The following is a 17,835-nucleotide window of genomic DNA, read 5'->3' as shown; positions in this document are numbered from 1 at the left end:
GGCTGGGATGTCACCTGTAATGATTCTGTATAAAAAAATGTGAACAATCCTAAAATAAGTGAGAAAAACTTCCACCATCCTACAGTCTCACTTTGTGGATATTTAATGTTTCCCAGACTGAAATTAACAGAAGTTTAGAAACTGGTGTGCAAGGATTGGTGTGTGTGTGTGTGTGTGTGTGTGTTTGTTGTTTTTTGCTAAAAACAAATCTTCCCATTAAGTCCCTTATATCCAAATACTATGTAAGAATCACTACTACTCACCGCAAGTAATACTGTTTTAAAGCAAAGGCAGCGTTAGAACAACTTCTGGGAAAGTTGAACTCTTCAACAATTTCTCCCCACTGATTCTTCTCAGAAACCTGTTAAAAACACAGCCACGCTTGTCTGAAAATGCACAATCCAAGAAAAGTCTAACCTAACTATGAAATAAATACCCATTCTACAGAGATCTGCAGATACCCAGGCATCAATGGGTGTCGCGGATCGATCCTTGAGAGTTACTAAGCAAAGACTGCTTGAATCACTGTGTTTTCACCCGAGAGCCCTGTATTTAATAGCACTTGTTTTGTTTCGGGGGCGGGAGAGGGGGTCTGGTGGGTTTGTTTTGTTTTTGAAACCCGGACAATAACCAATCGCAAGTCCCTCTGTCGCCCCCTTTTAAATCTCAACGCGGTCCGTTTACACTAAAAAAAAAAAAAAAAAAAAAGTTCAAAAGGATCAATACTGTTCCGGACAGCGACGTCCGCAGGTTCTGGGGGGGCCGGGGCCGGAGCCGATTCCGATCCCTCTCCCAGATCTATCCATCTCCATAGGCCCTTCTTTGAGGCCTACAGCTTCTGCCTAGCCTTGAAGCCTAAGATGGCTATTTGGAGACAGGTCCTGGTTTCTTTTGTTAGCTGTATAAACCGAGGGCGACGGGGCCGAGGCTGTGCCCCCGGCTGCCGGGATCATTTCGCAGCGGATTATCGATGTTAAACCTGCCCGCGCTAATTTTGAGTTGCACGAAAACTGCTCTCAGAGTCTGTGTGTCTCTGTGTCTCCGCCTGTGCTAGAGCGGCAGCGGCGGCTGAGCTGACTCGCGAGCGAGCGGGCGGGCGCGGGCACGGGGCGGGCGCGGGGCTTCGGCGGGCGCCCCGCACGCCCGCACTCCCCGCCGCGGCGCTCAGACCCCGCCGGGCCGGCCGGGCAGCGGGCAGGGCGCGAGCCGGCGCCGGGCCGCCCGCCCGCCCGAGCCCCGCGCCCGCCGCGCGCACGCGAGCCACCAGGCCAAAAACAGCCCCGCCGCCGTCCGCCTCCGTGCCACCGGCTGCGAGCGCAAAGAACGCCTTTTGCCCCCGCGGGCCACCCCCCCGGCCCCAAGCGCCCACTCCGGGGTCAAAGGAGACTTTTTGGAGGAGGCCAGCGAGAGGGAAATACAAATTAAAACTTCCACTCACCTTCGCGAATCCGCCTAAAGTAGTGACTCTGGTGTAGAGACCGTGAAGATCCAGCTCCTTCCCACCCACCGCAGGGATTTTTTTAAAAGGCGACCTGCCGGAGAGAGAAAGCCCCGCACTTGTCAGCCGGGACCCCGCGCCCGGGCCGGGCGGGAGAGCCCCGTTCGCCCCGGCTCGCCCCGGCGCTGCCCCCCCGGTTCTGCTCTCACCCTCTGCTGTGGTGGAACTGCCGCAGCTCGTCCAGGAAAGCGAGTCCCTTTCTCCGCTCGTCCGGAGGCGCCTTCCCCGTCGAGTTTGCCATTATTTTTTCAAAGGAGGTTTAAAAAAAACCCAGATCGGTGTTTTAAAAGCGCCCCCCGCTCCCTGCGCTTCCTACCAGAGCCCGGAGCCCATTCCTCGGCCGGCGGCGGCGGGGCTCAGTCATGGGCCGGCGGTGGCGGCGGCGGCGGCGGCGGCGGCGGCGGCGCAGGGAGGGAGGGAGGGAGGGGGAGGAGGAGGAGGAGGAGGGGAAGGAGGGAGCGGGAGGCCTGGGGGACAGGAGGGAAGGAGGGAGGGGAATTTCTAAAAAAGTTTAAAGAAATCGGAGCGAAACTAGAGGGGCAGGCGACTGCCGGATCCGCGCGAAGCCGCGGGGCGAGCGCGGCCCCCACCCCTTCCTTCCCTCCCTCTCCGCGGCCCGGCTCTCGCCCGCCTCTCAGTGCCGCCGGCTCTGGCGGCTCGGCCCGGGGACGCGATTCAACATGGTGCTGCTGCCGGGGGCGCGCGAGCGAACGAGCGAGCGGAGGGAAAGGCGAGCCGATGGTGAGGGGTCGGGGAGGCTGGAGGCCCGGGAGTTTCGGCGGCCGCGGCGGCGGCGGCGGCGGCGGCGGCGGCGACGGGGCTGGGGCAGGCGGGGCTGGGGGTGGGGAGGGGGAGGTCTGTGTGGTGGTTTGTGGAAAGCGGGGTGACAGCGTGTATTCCGGCCGCAGCTCCGCGGGGCCCTCGCACACATTCACGCGCGGCCTCGGCCCTGTCGGCCGGGGCGTATAGAGCACAAGGCACCGGCGGCAGCCGAGCCGCTCCGCGCCGCCCGCCCGCTTCCCTCCCCGGCAGCCTCCCTCTCTGCCGCCGCCAGCGCCGCCGCCACGGCCGGGCAGGTAGCGCCGCACAGCGACCCCCGAGGGCCGGCCGCGGCACTGCGCCTGGCTCCACACCGCCCCGGCTGCTCCTCGCGGGGAACAATAGACTCGGCTCGCCGGGTTTAGGGTTCATCTGCAATGTGCCGCACATTTCACACGCACACAAAGCCGGCGGAAAGGGGGGCGGCGCGGGGAAACGGCCACTACCGGTTGTTTCAGGGTTAGGGGTGGAGGCAATGTTAGCTTCCCCGGCCCGGCTGTTGGGAGGGCGGCCAGGGCGGCCCCCGCCCGCCCGACTGAACCCGTGTGGCGCTCGGGAGGAAAACGAAGCTCAGGGGCAGCTCCTCGCGCTACGCATCATTCACAAATTGGAATAAAGTCAAGTTCCTTTTTTTTCTTTTTCTTTTTGCATAAAGGAATCGCCTTTTTTGAGCCTTGTGGTAGTATTTTGGGGGTCTGGTTAGCACCTTTGCCAGGAATTATCCACAAACTAACTTTAGCAAACTATAAATTAAATACAGGGTGAACTGTCCTAGTTCTGTGGATGCTCTTAATTCATCTTGCCTTTGGTTGGTTTCGCGTATCAAACTGGATTATGCTATGCCGAGTTGTGCAAACGGTAATTAAACTGGCTGGGAAGCAATCTTTTGAACTTTGACAATAATTAACGTGCATATTTTTATATTAAGATAAGGATAAATGCGCTTAAAATAAATACTGAATAAAACCTTTTTTTTCCCCCTTGCTTTCTCTCAAATGTCTTAAATGCAATCCCCGTTTAAATATTTTTGAAGGTAAAAAAAGGGGGGGGGGCTGACATTTAAGACCCAACATCTCAACAAATACTACTAGGTTAGCTTGCATTTACAAGGAGTGTCGGACTCTACCCTTAGCTACAAATGTTAATTAAGCTTCAATATGAGAAGCACATCAATATTCCCATTTTAGTGATGGCCACTACGGGCAAAGTCACTGACTAAACCAAGGTCACAGGCTAGTAAATGTCTGGGTGGGTTATTTCAGGTAGTGGTTCTAATGGGAACATTTATTTGGTGGTGAAAGAAATTATGTAATATTGTCCAGCATGCTTCCGGTGCTCACTCTAGGAAACGGATTTATTTCCCAAGTAAAGTTAGTCTCTCAAGTGGGGTCGGAATAAGGCAGTGGCTAGGAGGTTCCTGCCACCCAGGGGCCAGTGAATGTCTCGGAAGGCTGTGAGGGGCGGAGACCCAGGCGGGGGAGTGGAGACTGCAGGCCCGGGCCGGAGGCGAGGGGGGCGGGGTAGGAGCGAGACTGTACGTCCGTCCCTTCCCTAACCGGTCCTCCTAGGGGTAGTGGAGATGTGGGCCGCAGAGCTGCGTGGCCTGGCTGTGCGGATTCCCTGAATGCCGCACTTGCGCACAGCCCCTTACGTAACTGTCAGCGCCGGGGATTCCCTAGAGGGGGTCATTCTATTCAACCATTACACACACCCCGGGCTTCTGCCGCCGCGCGGCGCCGCCGCCGCCTCACAAAATGGCGGCCCCCATAGAGGAGACAGCGGACGCCTCCTCGGCCCCATTTTGTGGGAGGCGAGAGATCTGTCAACATGGAAAACCTCCGCTGAGGATGCCTCGGAGTTTGGGAAGCCTGCTTAAGGGATGGAGTCGAGGGGATCTCGTTCGACGGACAATGTCAGCGACTTCCAGCACCCCCACGCTCTTTTTTCCCATTTTCTCGAAGGAAACGCCAGAAGCCTCGGGGTAATTGTAACTAAAAGGAGAAGGAAAGGCTGCGGCTGACTTCTTCGAGGACTTGCCGCGGCGTCTTTTTGGTGGCTTTGGTTACTCTTCCACGCTCCCGGGAGCTGAGCGCGATGCCGCGGAGGTCCTGGGCCGCCGGCCCTGTCCGAGGGGACGGGGACCCGGACGGGGCCTGGGCGACGCCGAGTGGCCCCGGCGTTCTCTGCCGCGCCACTTGGGCACTGAGACTTTTCGGTAGTTTTTAAATGCTAGAGTTCACCTGTCGGCACCTCTCGTCTGAATCGTGGGCTTTGGAGCCCCGGAGATCCCTGTTCCGGGAGCCGGGGAGTCGTGTTGCCCGGAGCGGCGGACTCGCGGATCCCGCTGCCCAGGAGTCCTGGGTGGTCGCGGCGCGGACCCGGCCCGGGATGGTGTTGATCGGGCAGAAGTGGGAACGAAGGCTCGCTCGTACACTGAAATTTAAGTCGTCCTATTCGGGACCTGGGATTGTGTGTTACTGTCTCAGGTTGGATGTTAGAACATCTTTCCTAGTATTCCACTCTGCAGTGGGCATACCTGATTTATCTTATTTTTCATTCGTAGGGCAGAATGGAAGGTGACATTTTATGTTTTTATTTTTAAAGGAGAGGTTGCCACATTTAAGGCACTGACTGCTGGCTATTAGTGTATTTCCGTGTGTATACACACATGCATGTACAGTACTGTGTTTTCCTTTTCAGTACTAGTATCAAGGCTTAAGACCTGGAGTGTGACACTAACGCTTTAACTCCTTTCTTAAAAATTAAGATGTGATAGGTAACTGGAGAATTGACTCTGAAACAAAATTCCTTTTCTGCAGAAGGAGCTGCCATCTACAAAATGGATTCCTAAAGTATGTCTGAAGGATAGAATTTAAATTCATAACACTTTGGATATGCTCTAGTCAAAGAAAAAAAAAACCCTGATGTTTATCACATTACTGTGTGGTTCAACTTCCCGAGGACTAGAAAAATGTAAGGCAAAAGTAAGCTTAATATTAATGGAATTTGCATGTAAGAGTAATGTATGAAATGGTTTAAAGAAAAAGGAGATTCATCTGCTGAAACTTAAATATGAATTACAGGAATAATTTACTTCCATTGTTTTTTTCCCAGTTGAAGCAATCATTTGTATTTTTATACGACTTTTTTTTTGAGGTGTTTTGTCTTTGTGGATTTTGACCCTCATATTTTCTCTCTAGTGTAGAACTGTATTTTTCTGCAGGCTGCGCCACAAATCCCTAAGTTCCATGCCCCATCCTCTGCCGCACCCTAGTTGCTACTCCTTGTGTGTGGATTACCAAGATACTGTTTCTGGCCAAGTCTGTTTCTACTGATGTTCTTTATATTTAATAAATTTGGTACCACTAATCAGTCTGTGTCTCTTACAAGAAGACCTTATTTTACCACTCAGGTACCCATTGAATATTTTTTATGGGATTGCACTAAAAGTAACTCTAGTGCTGAGTATTACATTTCTTTGTAACAATCCATTTCCTGTAGTGGGCAGCATAGAGCAGGTGGAGCCTGGAAAAGAATGTTGAGATGTCCCACAGTTTTACAATAGATATTCTTTAATTTGATAAGATATAAAATGTACTTAGTAATTTTCAAACATTAATGGAGACTGTTCCTATAAAAATTACCAATAGCAGTGACAACTGTTGAAACTTAATTTGTATAATTTACTGTTCTGATGAGAAATGTTGACAAAGCCATTTGATGTGAAAAATGCAAAGCGTTTTCAATAGTAACTGCAAACCCTAAACTCCACAATGAGAAGTTTCTGTTATTTTTTATGAATCTCTGATCTTTATCAGTTTTAATATTATTTAACCAAGAAACTGTGGTGTTTAGAATCCCCTCATTCAAGTAAATGTTAAGAAAACGGTACCAAATTTCAAATCAAGCATGTCAGGTGTACGATTACAACAGCTGAAAAAACTTAATTGAGAAAATGGTATGTCAATTCATTGGAAAAATTTTTGGATTTTAGGTGACTCTTAAGTTTAAAAGAATTGGTTGAACAAGACTATTGAACTTAAATTTGTGTTTTTTTAAAGATGATCTTAAGAAGAAAGGTAAGAACATTTTCACCACTTGCTGCTCTTAACTGTGTTTAGTTAGTGCTGTACTATTTTTTATGAGGCTGACTTTCTGAATGATTTGTCCCAAAAGCATCTGATAAGCTCGTTTCTTTTCAACAGATATTAGAGGTTATGCTTTGTACATAAATCCAGTGCAATTTATTTTTTAAAAAGAGATAATTTACCACTTAAAAAGACTTTTTAATAAGACTAAATAACTAAAAAATTAAATTTTAGTCAATTATAGTATTTGGAAAGACATTCCCAATTTTTCTTTTGACTGGGAGTTGATCTTATCAGTTGTTTAGGTCAGTTACCTAAACCTGACTCTTTTAAATTGTTATAGGTTTAAGGTGCTACATTTGTGTGTTATTTATTTCATCTCTTTTGATCACTGAAAAGTAGGCCCCAAACTAAAGGTGTTCATTATAGTATTATAACAGTTTAATACTTTATAGTATTTATTAACTTTAAAAACTAGGAGAGCCTAAAAAGGAAATATTTATTTTTATTATTATTTTATTATTTATTTGTATTACAACTGTAAGCCCACTTTTGCCCACCCCTGTATGTATTGAATGCCTAGCTTGGGCAAAAGGTGAGGGAGGAGAAATTGAGTTGACCCTCAAGAAAATTATACTCCAGTACTAGATTTTTCTTAACTGCTAGCTTTAAAAGATTATAATGAAATATTCAGACCATAGGATTTTTAATTTTTAATATGTAAGCAGAATAACACCAAGTTAAATGCAAAATTCTGTTTAGAATAGAGACAACTAAATATAATTATGTTCAAAACAACATTACATTAATGTTAAGACCAATTTTAGTTTTATTTGAAGTGCTGTAAAATATTATTAACAGCATTTAAGTGACATTGTTTAAAAACACAGATTCACAAAAAATCTGATTCCACTAATTAACTTTTTAATTATGGGAAAGGCAAGGGGATGTTTAGTGAATATAAAAAATATACTACTGAGCAAACAAACAGGAATTGTTTTCATGAATTTTGATTTTCTGTTTCAGTTTTTTGGTGCATTGACTCTTCTGACATTGCATTTTACTCTTAATTTAAAAAATTAAACCCCAAAGACACATTAATTCTGTATTTAATGAAGAATTAATTCTTGACTAGCTGTAAAACTTAAAGAGTTGGCAGTCTCGTTGGCAAAACGATAAAATAGGAATTAAACCGAAATGCAAAACTATGTGATAATTAGGTTTCATGAGACTACGTGTAGTTCTTTTCTTCCTAACTACACGAGTCAGAGGTGTATTGACTTACCAGTAATTTATTTAGTTTTGTTTTTCTCTGAAAACATACCACAAAGTGTTCATATATAGCATCAAAATCGAAAGTCAACCAGGGCCAGTATAAATTGTTGAAGCTTATTGCTAAACATTAGGGGAAATTTTAACCAATGATTCAGTGGCAACAATTTTTTTAAAATGCTATGATTATTTAACAGAATTTGTAGTATGAAGAAGTAAATTAAAAGCAATCTAGAATAATCTTTGTGTGATAATGTACATGAGAAATAAACAATTTTTAGGGGTACAAAATAAGTGACTTAAAATTTTTGCCATTAATTACAGTGCTTCTGGGTATTTTATTTTATTATACTTATTTTTTTTATCCTCTCCCAAGAACATTTTTGCATTTATCTTCGGAGAGAGCGAGAAAGAGAGAGAGTGAAACATCGACGTGAGAGAGAGACACATCGACTGGTTGACATCCTCATGACCCCAACCAGGGCCAGGGACAAACTGCAACCGAGGTACATGCCCTTAGCGGAACCGAACCCGGGACTTTCCGATCTGCCGGCCAACGCTCTAACCGCTGAGCCAAACTGGTCAGGGCGCTTCTAGGTATTTTAAATAAAGATGAAATATTAAGAGTATTGTGCTCCATTTTTATAATCAAATTTCCCTCTTTTTAGCAATACTGATATTAGTAGCAGTTAGCCATTAGTATTATTGAAAGCCTAAATAAATATGAGCTTAGGTTCTGTTCTAATGTCTATTAATTTTAACTACATTTAAAGACAGATTTCCTCAGGGCTAATCAGGGATTAAATGATGATCTTCCTGTTCCTCTGGAAACAGAATAGAAGCTTCCCTCTCTTCAGCGGTTCTCAACCTGAGAGTCGAATGACCCTTTCACAGGGTGGCCTAAGACATAACAGTAGCAAAATTACAGTTATGAAGTAGCAATGAAAATAATTTTATGGTTGGGGGTCACCACAACATGAAGAACTGTGTTAAAGGGTCCTGGCGTTAGGAAGGTTGAGAACCACTGCTTTAGGATATGCAGGAATTTGCTGTCTTCCCACTGGACTAAATTTATCCTTTATATTGCTGTTTGCCAACCTTGTTTTTCTACTCCATTAAATAGTAGTAATACCAAGACTACATCATCCTGAGTGGGCTTGTGCCTAGCACAGATACTCTCCTTCCTCATCTACCCTTGTTCTCAATCAATGTCAATTTCTGAAGAGACTTTCGAAATAATAGTATTAGTGTATTTCCAGCCAAATAAGTCAACTTGTGGTCTATTTATGGTGTTCAAGGAGTTCACAAACCCTGTGAAACAAGATATGTTTATTGCATTTTTCTAGGGAGGTCTCAGCAGGCATGGGCATCTTAAAGGACCCTGTTATACCCAAAAACAAAGTTTCCAGGATCACCTGAGGTGTTGCTTTTTATTTTGTATGTTGTTGGCCTCTGGGCTTGAAACTTTAGTTAAGGAATAGCACTTTAGTTCATCAAATTGTAAGAATTACAGGAAACAAGGAAAAATATATTTTTATTTTTAAAGAACTACAATAAATTTTTTAAGTTTGCAAATTGCATTTAACTATTGTTCAATTTGCCCTTTATTGAAAATGTATAGCTAAGGGATTCAGTTTATTCAAAATAATCCCCAAATATAATTCTTCACCTATCTAATTGGGACTGCCTAAGGATGTATGTGAATTTATTACTGTGTGTGCGTAGTTGTGTGTACTTTGTGTTCATGAGTGACACTGATCAGAGTGTTTCCAATGGAGTGTCCAGAACACACTGCCATCTTCCTGTTCTTTGTGCTCACTTGCTCTGCTGCTCTTTGATGCAGTTTCTGAGGAATGTACCTAGAAATTGACCCAAACCATGCTTTTGTAGAGATCTGTCAACAGAGCTGCTTTATCCCACAGCAGGTTCCTGTAGCTTATTTGTGGGCCCAATGTATGATAATTGGAATTTAAAGGATACTATATCAGACTGCAGTTCAGCATACCTTTTTAAAAAATACTATCTACTTCAGTCCGGAACTATACATATTCCAAATTGCTCAATGGATATTATTAATACATTAATTATTCTGTGCCCTTTTTTCATATGGTGATTTGTATATGTATAATTACTGTTATTTAAACTCCACAATTCCATACATTGTTTGAAGGAGGGGACAGTTAGCACCTGTTCATGTTTTACATATATGTTAACATTAAGATCTTGGCCCACTCCTCACTGAACCAAAGGAAAAGGGCATATTTGAGAGAAAACATGTGTTTTACTCAGACTCCAATAATTAGGCTGACGCTTTTGTTTTATATTATACATTGAGCTCATTCTTAAAAGTAAACATTTTACAATATGCCTCCTGGCTTACAAATTAGTGCTTTTTCTACTAAACATTCTTTCTGTCTTGCTAATAAAACTCAATTTCCAGAACCATAGTTAGTTGCTAAGCAGATATGCATAAAACCATAAATTTATCCAAATAATTTATTATTAAAGAGTATATAAAAGTTTAAACAGAAGTCATTTTTCAGTGAAAGTGACAGAAAATAAGGAAAATTAAAATAGAATTATAGTAAAATAAGCTAAAAGGCCTTTCTTTAGGGAATTATTTGGAAAACAGATCAAATATGAAGTCTGGGTCTTCTTAGGTAATACTTTATCTTAAATTAGAACCTGTAGGAACTCTCTTATCACTTCTTAGACTTTCTTTTCCAATGTGCACTACTTGTTTAGCAACCAGGTGAGACCACCTGAAATGAGTCTTTTAAAGCCATAACTTATATAACATATTTATAAATATTACTGCTATATGTGGGCTTTTTTTTCCCTCACTACAAAACCTTGTACAATTTTATAACTGCTCAATGTCCTATGAAAGGCTACCAGCCCATGTAAATAGGTCCCAGCTCTAGGTCTGGTTCAAGTTGGCAAATTCTTTGTGACATAGTTTGAATTGCCAGAAACATATGGGTATCATTCCTTAGTAGTGAGAGTACACACCCTTTCTTTGCTGGCTAAGATGAAATCTGAGCCATGTGATTCTATAGGACCTTATTGCAATAGACATCCTCTCAAGTGAGCAGATATGGAAAAGTAGTCTTATTGTTACTTTATTTTAATGGTTTTTGATCTTTTTGAGATTGGGTATAATCTCACTTGGTAATATTATTTCCCTAAACCATGTGTTTCATAGATGTGACTATTTCACCCTGGGAAGTATTGGAAGATACAAAGCCTGGCCAAAGGTTTTACAACTATGAGTGCGCATGAGCTCAACAAATGAAAAGGGTGTGTCTTGGCAAGTTACCATACTCTTTCCTAAAGTCACCTGTTATAGTTGGAGGTTTCACCAAGAATCAAAGTGCCAGGTAGCATTTTTTTTTTTTAATCCTCACCCAAGAATATTTTTTCCATTTATCTTCAGATAGACTGGGAGGGAGGGAGGGGGAGAGAGAGAGAGAGAGAGAGACATTGATGTGAGAGAGACTCATCGATTGGCCACCTCCCACACGACCCAGACCAGGGTGGGTGACCGAACCACAACTGAGGTATGTGCCCTTGACTGGAATAAAACAAACCCACAACTGTTTGGTCCTTGGGCAGACTCGCCAACCACTGAGCCAAACCAACCAGGGCTGTAGCATTTTTTTATTCAGCTCATTTCCCATCAACAAAGTATAAGAATTCAGGGACGTCAATCGCTAAATGTAAGGCAGGTACCTCATATTTTCCCACAAATTTTATCATGAGAAGCTAGTGCCATATTCTGAACATGAAGATGATATTTACCTTCAGCTGTCCAAACACTGTACATATTGAGGCAAAAGACGCTGGTATAGCCCTGGCCAGTTTGGCTCAGCGGTCAGAGTGTTGTCTGTGGACCAGAGTGTTCTGGGTTCAGTGTCCGCTAAGAGCACGTACCTAGGTTGCATTTCGTCCCTGGCCCCAACTGGGGTCGTGCGGGTGGCAACCAGTTGATGTGTCTCTCTCACATCAGTGTTTCTCTCTCTCTGTCGTCGTCGTCGTCGTCGTCGTCGTCGTCGTCCTCCTCCTCCTCCTCCTCCTCCTCCTCCTCCTCTTTCCTCTCTCCATTCCACTCTATCTGAAAATGCAAAAATGTCCTCGGGTGAGGATAAAAAAAGAAAAAAGACACTGGTATAGGAGTTTCTACACTAGTGTGGTATTGGAGAACAAACCTACATTTAAGGAGTTATGTATCTTTTGAGTTACCATAGCAAAGAATATAAAATCAATAACTATGTATAGGTCCATTATTTTTAGTAAAGTTAGTTTTACTCAATCTTTGGTAGTAGATGTTCCTCATCTTATAATTTAGACCCAATAACAAAACTAGAAAGTTCAGGAAAGGTAGTCCAGCAAAAAACAACCTTCACAGTTCTTGCCCAATGTCACGCACTTGTCATTCCAGTGGTGGTCATTTGCCAGTCTTCTATGAGAGATTAGCAGTTTTGCTTTCTCTTATATTGACTGATAAGTGTCAATTAAGAATATCTTTTCCAAGAGGAAGAATGATTAAATAGGTTCTATGTGGAAAGATTTTCAGAGCAGTAGATCTACCTTAAAAGTTCTGTAGTATTTGAACCCTGTTCAGAAGTGGCCAGAGCCAAACCTCAAAGCATGAAAGCAAAAGCTGGGCTGTATTTATGGGAAACAAATTATAATCTAGTTAAGAACCATCAAATGCAGTCAAATGCAAGACCTTACTATTGACAAGCCAGTTAAGTGCTATCTTCTGTAGATTTTAGTTGTTTCATGATGGATTTTCTTGGAACAAGTCTGGAATGTTTAAAACAGGTTGAATTTTCTTCACTAGAAGGCCAGAGTTAGAGCAGAAAATCTACTAGCTATCTAAATAGACCCAGTACTGTCCTGATCCATTTGGCTTAGTATTTAGAGCCTTGGCCTATGACCCTTTGTTCCGCAGGTTCGATTCCTGGTCATGAGCACATACCTGGGTTGCAGGTTTGAGCCCAAGTCAAGGTTGTCCGGGAGGCAACCAATCAATGTATCTCTCTCACAAAGATGTTTATCTCTCTCCCTGCCTCCCTTCCACTCTCTCTAAAAATCAGTGGAAAATATCCTCGGGTAAGGGTTAACAATAGATAGATAGATATCTAGACAGGAAAAATATATGAACAGATTATTTGAATTGAAAAAAGAGAAAACAGGAAAGAATACTCCTATCCAATCATTAAATCAGTTTCAAGATAGACACATTTGGAATGTGCAGTTTAAACACCTTTCCTTAATTGGATTATAGTGCTGTTCGGAGAGCGCCCTTAGTAAGTAGTATGAAATTCATATTTTGACTATTTAGGCATCGATTTTTTTGCAGAATTTTGTAAAAATTGTCTATTAAGAGAGAACTTGAACAACAGATATCTGATACAGAAAAGTGCTACTAATAACACTTGAAGGCCTTTTAAAATAGATATTCATGGAGTCACTTAAATGAATGTTTTATCTTTTAGTAACAGAAGAGTTCCTTATGACCCTTAAAAACAGATGTTTTGTTGCTGTTTTCTTCTGTCTCCATTCAAACTACCATTGATGGAAGGCTGTCAGCCAGGCAACTCGTTCTGAGACCAGAAATTGTTTGAAGAAAGTGCAGGACCCTTTTTATTTTTTATTTATTTATTTATTTTGTTAATTGCCTGATTAACAAATCACTGATTTTAGATAGAGTGGAAGGGAGGGAGAGAGAGAGAGAAATGTCAATTGGCTGCCTCCTGCACGACCTCAACCAGGGCCAAGAATTGAACCCACTGCCCAGTTACATGCCCTTTACTGGGAATCGAGCCTGTGACCCTTCAGTCCACTGGCTGACACTCCAACTACTGAGCCAAACTGGCCAGGGCTGCAAAACCTTTTTTAAAGTGCTGGAGTTTATAGTGATGGGAGAGAGCAGTGGACATAGAAATAATTGTACTACAGTATAACCAAAAAGTATGATGGAGGTGTTGGCTGTGCCTGGGGAGGTGTGGGAGCTTTATGGAATAGGGGGTATTCGAGTGTATCTTAAAATAATGTTTGTAGTCAGTGATGGGGAAGGTAGAACTAGGGTATTAAAAGTTTCAGAGGTATGAAAGGGTATGGTATGTTTTGGCAATGATGACTAGCCCACTGTGGAAGAGCCCATTTTACATTTACGATGTTATGGAATTTGGACTTACTTCCAGAAGGCTGTGCTTCTTAGCCATTTTTCCTTTGCCATATAAATGATAGATGAACATATATGCAAGGATATATGCAATTCCTAGGCCCTAGCTTTTTCTGCAGTCATTTCCATTCAATTAAGCATATGGAAATACAAGGAAGAAAATTATAATTACAGATAGACACACGTTTAACTATTTAAACATGTTTGACTTCTTAAATTATTATTTATGCACAACTGGTAAAAACGGTTGTCTTGACATAGGTTAAGAACAGGAGGTGACTATACTGAGGAGTATAGATAAACCACTATCACAGCATAACAGGAGACTGAAAGTGAGGCCTTTATTAATAAAATGAGAGGAGAGGATGGATGCAAGAAATAGCACAGATATACAACTGTGAAGGCTAGACTACTTTCCAAGACTCACCCAAACCGTATGGTTCAATTCTACTAATATTGCTTCCTTAGTGTGCGCTCGTGTGCGCGCTCTCTCTCTCACACACACACACACACTCACACCTGCTGCCTCTGCTTGCCTCCACTCTGCTGTGGTTTATCACCACCATTCATCTTTAAAACAGGATATATTTTTTCTTTTTCTTTAATAGAAATAATTTTTTAAATAAATAAATAGAACAGAACGTTTTCCTGTAGCTGTTTTGACATGGAATAGCTACTTAAAAACACTTTAAAAAAAAAAAAATTAGCAAGTATGCTACATATGTCTTGGCCCTCATATTCCTCTTATTACCTCATCCTTCCCTCTGTCTCCGAATTAAAAGATGAAGTAGGTACAAGTTAGAGAAGTAGGAGGAGTAACAGTGTCTATTGCACATATTAGTTGGTATACTTGGTTAAAAAAAAATCCAGCCCTGGCCAGTTTGGCTCAGCTGTTAGAGCATCACCTGGCAGACCAATGAGTCGTGGGTTTGATTCCGGTCAAGGGCACGAACCTCAGTTTTGATTCATCCTGGCCCTGGCTGGGGTCATGGGGGAGGCAACCAGTCTATGTGTCCCTTTCACATCAATGTTTCTTTCTCTCTCTCCCTCCCACTCTAGCTGAATAAAAGTTAAAAAGTGTCCTCGGATGAGGATAAAAAAATAATTAAAAATCTAAAAATTAAAAATCCATAACATTTTAGCCATGTTCACAATATTCCTTGCATCAAAAGGAATACTTCAGAATGTCGTATACTTCTTCATTAACATTTTCTTTTCCAAACAAATGAGTGTGATTTTTTTTTCTCATTCAGAACTCCATATTTTATCTGGATTCTCCTAATACTCCTTTTATAGAATTATTCTAGCTCTGCGTTATCTTTCAAGGGTACAACACTTTGCTTTGATACAAGAGTAAAATGAAGCTTTCTGTTTTTATATTCTTAATGCTAAGCAATTTGGCTGGTATTGAGATTTTAATATCATATTGGTCTAGTGCTTTCAGGCAATGATATATAATAATTGACAATTCAAAGTTCATCATAAAACATAAAGCTTAGAGTGCAGCTAATCGTACCCCACATTTTTCTCTGCATTTGCTTATGTAATTTATGCATGTGTGCATGTGTGTTACCTAAATGGTGTGTTTTTGTCACTATTAAATTTTTAAATGTATCTATTATGTAAACATTGTTGGATTGCTTCTTATAAATGTGTACCTCACTTTGCACTCACAAATCTGCCACTTATCTGTCCTTTCCTGTAGCATCATTGGATGTTTGTCCATTTATTTGTTCAATGAATATTGAGTGCCTATTACATACTGTCTTTAAGAAGTTTACACTTGCCCTGGCTGGTTTGGCTCAGCGGTTAGAGTGTTGGTCTGTGGTCCAGAGAGACCCGGGTTCGGTCCCTGCTAAGGGCATGTACCTCGGTTGCAGTTTGTCCCCGGCCCTGGTTGGTCGTGCGGGTAGCAGCCACTTGATGTGTCCCTTTCACGTCGATGTTTCTCTCTCTGTTCCTCTCTCTCTCCCACTCTACCTGAACCAAAAATGGAAAAATGTCCTCGGGTGAGGATTAAAAAAAAAGAAGTTTACACTTATAAAAGTTAAAAATGTACAAAGACAGCTAACTCAAACTACCTGATTCAGTCATGGCATCTGGATATCTGAGCAGAGGAAATCCTGGATCATGTGCATTCACTTGAATAGAATCTAGATTCAGATCTGACCATGTGCACTGAGTGCCTGCCCTTTGCCAGGCACACTCATGTATGAGATTTCCTTCAGTCACTCCTAGATGATTGAATCAGCTCTAAAAAGTTAAAGTGATTTTGCTTGACATGAGATTAATTCCCTGACACCTAGCACTATAAAATAATTATTTTTCCAGCATAGTCATTTATTATAGTTAAAAGGAAATGTTAAATTGAACATTTGGATATTCCTCATGCTTCTTGTATAAAGTGAACAAATTGATATTTCTTTCAATATGATCAAACCTTAGAGTTTAAATGCTTTCTTTTGTAATTATTAGAATTTATAATAATTCTAATAATAGTAAATATTTAAATATACAAGAATAATCCAAAACAAAACTAAGAGTTCTGGATCTTACCAGCTCTAGCACTAGTTTACTTTAAAATATTGAGCGAAACCAGACACCAGCAGGGATGGCTCTCCCTGCTCCCTAAAATATTGAGTGATCAATTTTATATTTCTTCTTAATTTCTCTTTTAAATAGGGAAAAGATTTTCTACGGAATCTGAGAGATTAGATTGTTTAAGAACCCTAGGTACAAGGTGCTGTATAAGTTTGGAGTGATAACTGCTGAAAATATACCCTAGCCTAGAGGGAACAGGTTTAGGTTGAAAGATATACATAAAGTGATCACAAAGAGCACACAACCTCATTGGACTTTTTAAAAAATACTCTTTTCCTAGGAATAATAAGTATTTAAGAACTGTATTTTTATTGGTCTTTATAATTCTTTGAGAGAAAATAAAAACACAGGCATTTCTTTGTGATTCCCATGTATTGACTCCACAATGGTAGACATATGATCTCTATTTGGATCTGAACCTGTTGAGACATCAAATGTTAATTGGGGCCTTTGTGTTCCTGTGTTAAAAAGCATAGAACATAGCTCAAAAAATAGACTGATTCTAGAGGGCTTGCACTGAAGTTAAAGAGGAAAATAAACATTGATAAGCCAATTTAAATATAAAGCAAAATTCAGTTATAATTCTTTTCTACATATTTTGCTGTGTTTTATGACTTAGGTTTCAAATCTTGGCTGTAATTGTAAATTGCTAATACATAGTGTGAAATGTTATTCATACTAGGTTAGGAAAAGTTTTGTGGGAGAAAAAGAAAATTAGGATACTTAAAATAAGATGAAGAGTGCTTGGTGAATATGAAAGGAGATTATTTTGGTTTATTGAAGGAATGGAGAGGGAAAAACTAATGAAGAATTAGAAGAGTTTGCCAGTAGACTTGAGACTGGAAAAAGGAAAGAAAATTAGAGATGATAAAATTGACATATGCTTCTTTAAGATTTGTTAAAGATTTTTAAAAATAAAAATTGGTATGATATCCAAGAGAAAATTGTAGTTAGTAGTTTATATGCATGGAGGAGAGGAAAAGCCGGAAGCCTTAAGTTGCTAACGACTTAAATGGGGAATATAGATAACAGGGCATTGAGAAAGGAATGGAACTTTAAGTGTTAAGGGGTTACTGTCAAAAATTGTTCTAGGGCTGAGGTTCTCAACCTGTGGGTTGCGACCCCTTTAGGGGTCAAACGACCCTTTCACAGGGGTTGCCTAAGACCATTGGAAAACACATATTTCTGAAGGCGATTCGTAACAGTAGCAAAATTCCAGTTATAAAGTAGCAACAAAAATAATTTTATGGCAACAAAAATAATAATACATGAGGAACTGTATTAAAGGGTCGCGGCATTAGGAAGGTTGAGAACCACTGTTCTAGGGCCTGTTGAGTAATACCAATGACCAAAGAGCCCAGCAC

At 41.8% G+C, this 17,835-nt stretch overlaps 1 protein-coding gene and 1 long non-coding RNA gene across 4 annotated transcripts in view; one reads left to right on the top strand and one right to left on the bottom strand.

The window, feature by feature from the left end:
- Nucleotides 1-1,865, bottom strand: part of ARID2 (AT-rich interaction domain 2) — a 179,970-nt gene extending 178,105 nt beyond the window's left edge. For both annotated transcript variants that reach the window (XM_036253034.1, XM_036253035.1), the window contains exons 1-3: nt 1,648-1,865; nt 1,439-1,532; nt 264-361 (exon numbers count right to left, since the gene is read on the bottom strand). In XM_036253034.1, the coding sequence (XP_036108927.1) occupies nt 264-361; nt 1,439-1,532; nt 1,648-1,739 (284 nt within the window). In that variant the 5' untranslated portion in view covers nt 1,740-1,865. The remainder of the gene's footprint in view (nt 1-263; nt 362-1,438; nt 1,533-1,647) is intronic.
- A 2,002-nt stretch (nt 1,866-3,867) lies between these two features.
- Nucleotides 3,868-17,835, top strand: part of LOC118624216 — a 32,940-nt gene continuing 18,972 nt past the window's right edge. Inside the window, exons 1-3 of one of the 2 annotated variants that reach the window (XR_004958346.1) lie at nt 3,868-5,290; nt 6,312-6,396; nt 10,883-10,977. This is a non-coding gene — a long non-coding RNA (uncharacterized LOC118624216). The remainder of the gene's footprint in view (nt 5,291-6,311; nt 6,397-10,882; nt 10,978-17,835) is intronic. The other variant, XR_004958345.1, reaches the window with a different exon arrangement.

The sequence above is a fragment of the Molossus molossus genome, unplaced genomic scaffold, assembly GCF_014108415.1.
Source record: "Molossus molossus isolate mMolMol1 unplaced genomic scaffold, mMolMol1.p scaffold_m16_p_10, whole genome shotgun sequence".
Classification (NCBI taxonomy): Eukaryota; Metazoa; Chordata; class Mammalia; order Chiroptera; family Molossidae; genus Molossus; species Molossus molossus.
Note: the sequence above shows the minus strand (reverse complement) of the source record. Positions and strands in the feature narration are given on the sequence as shown.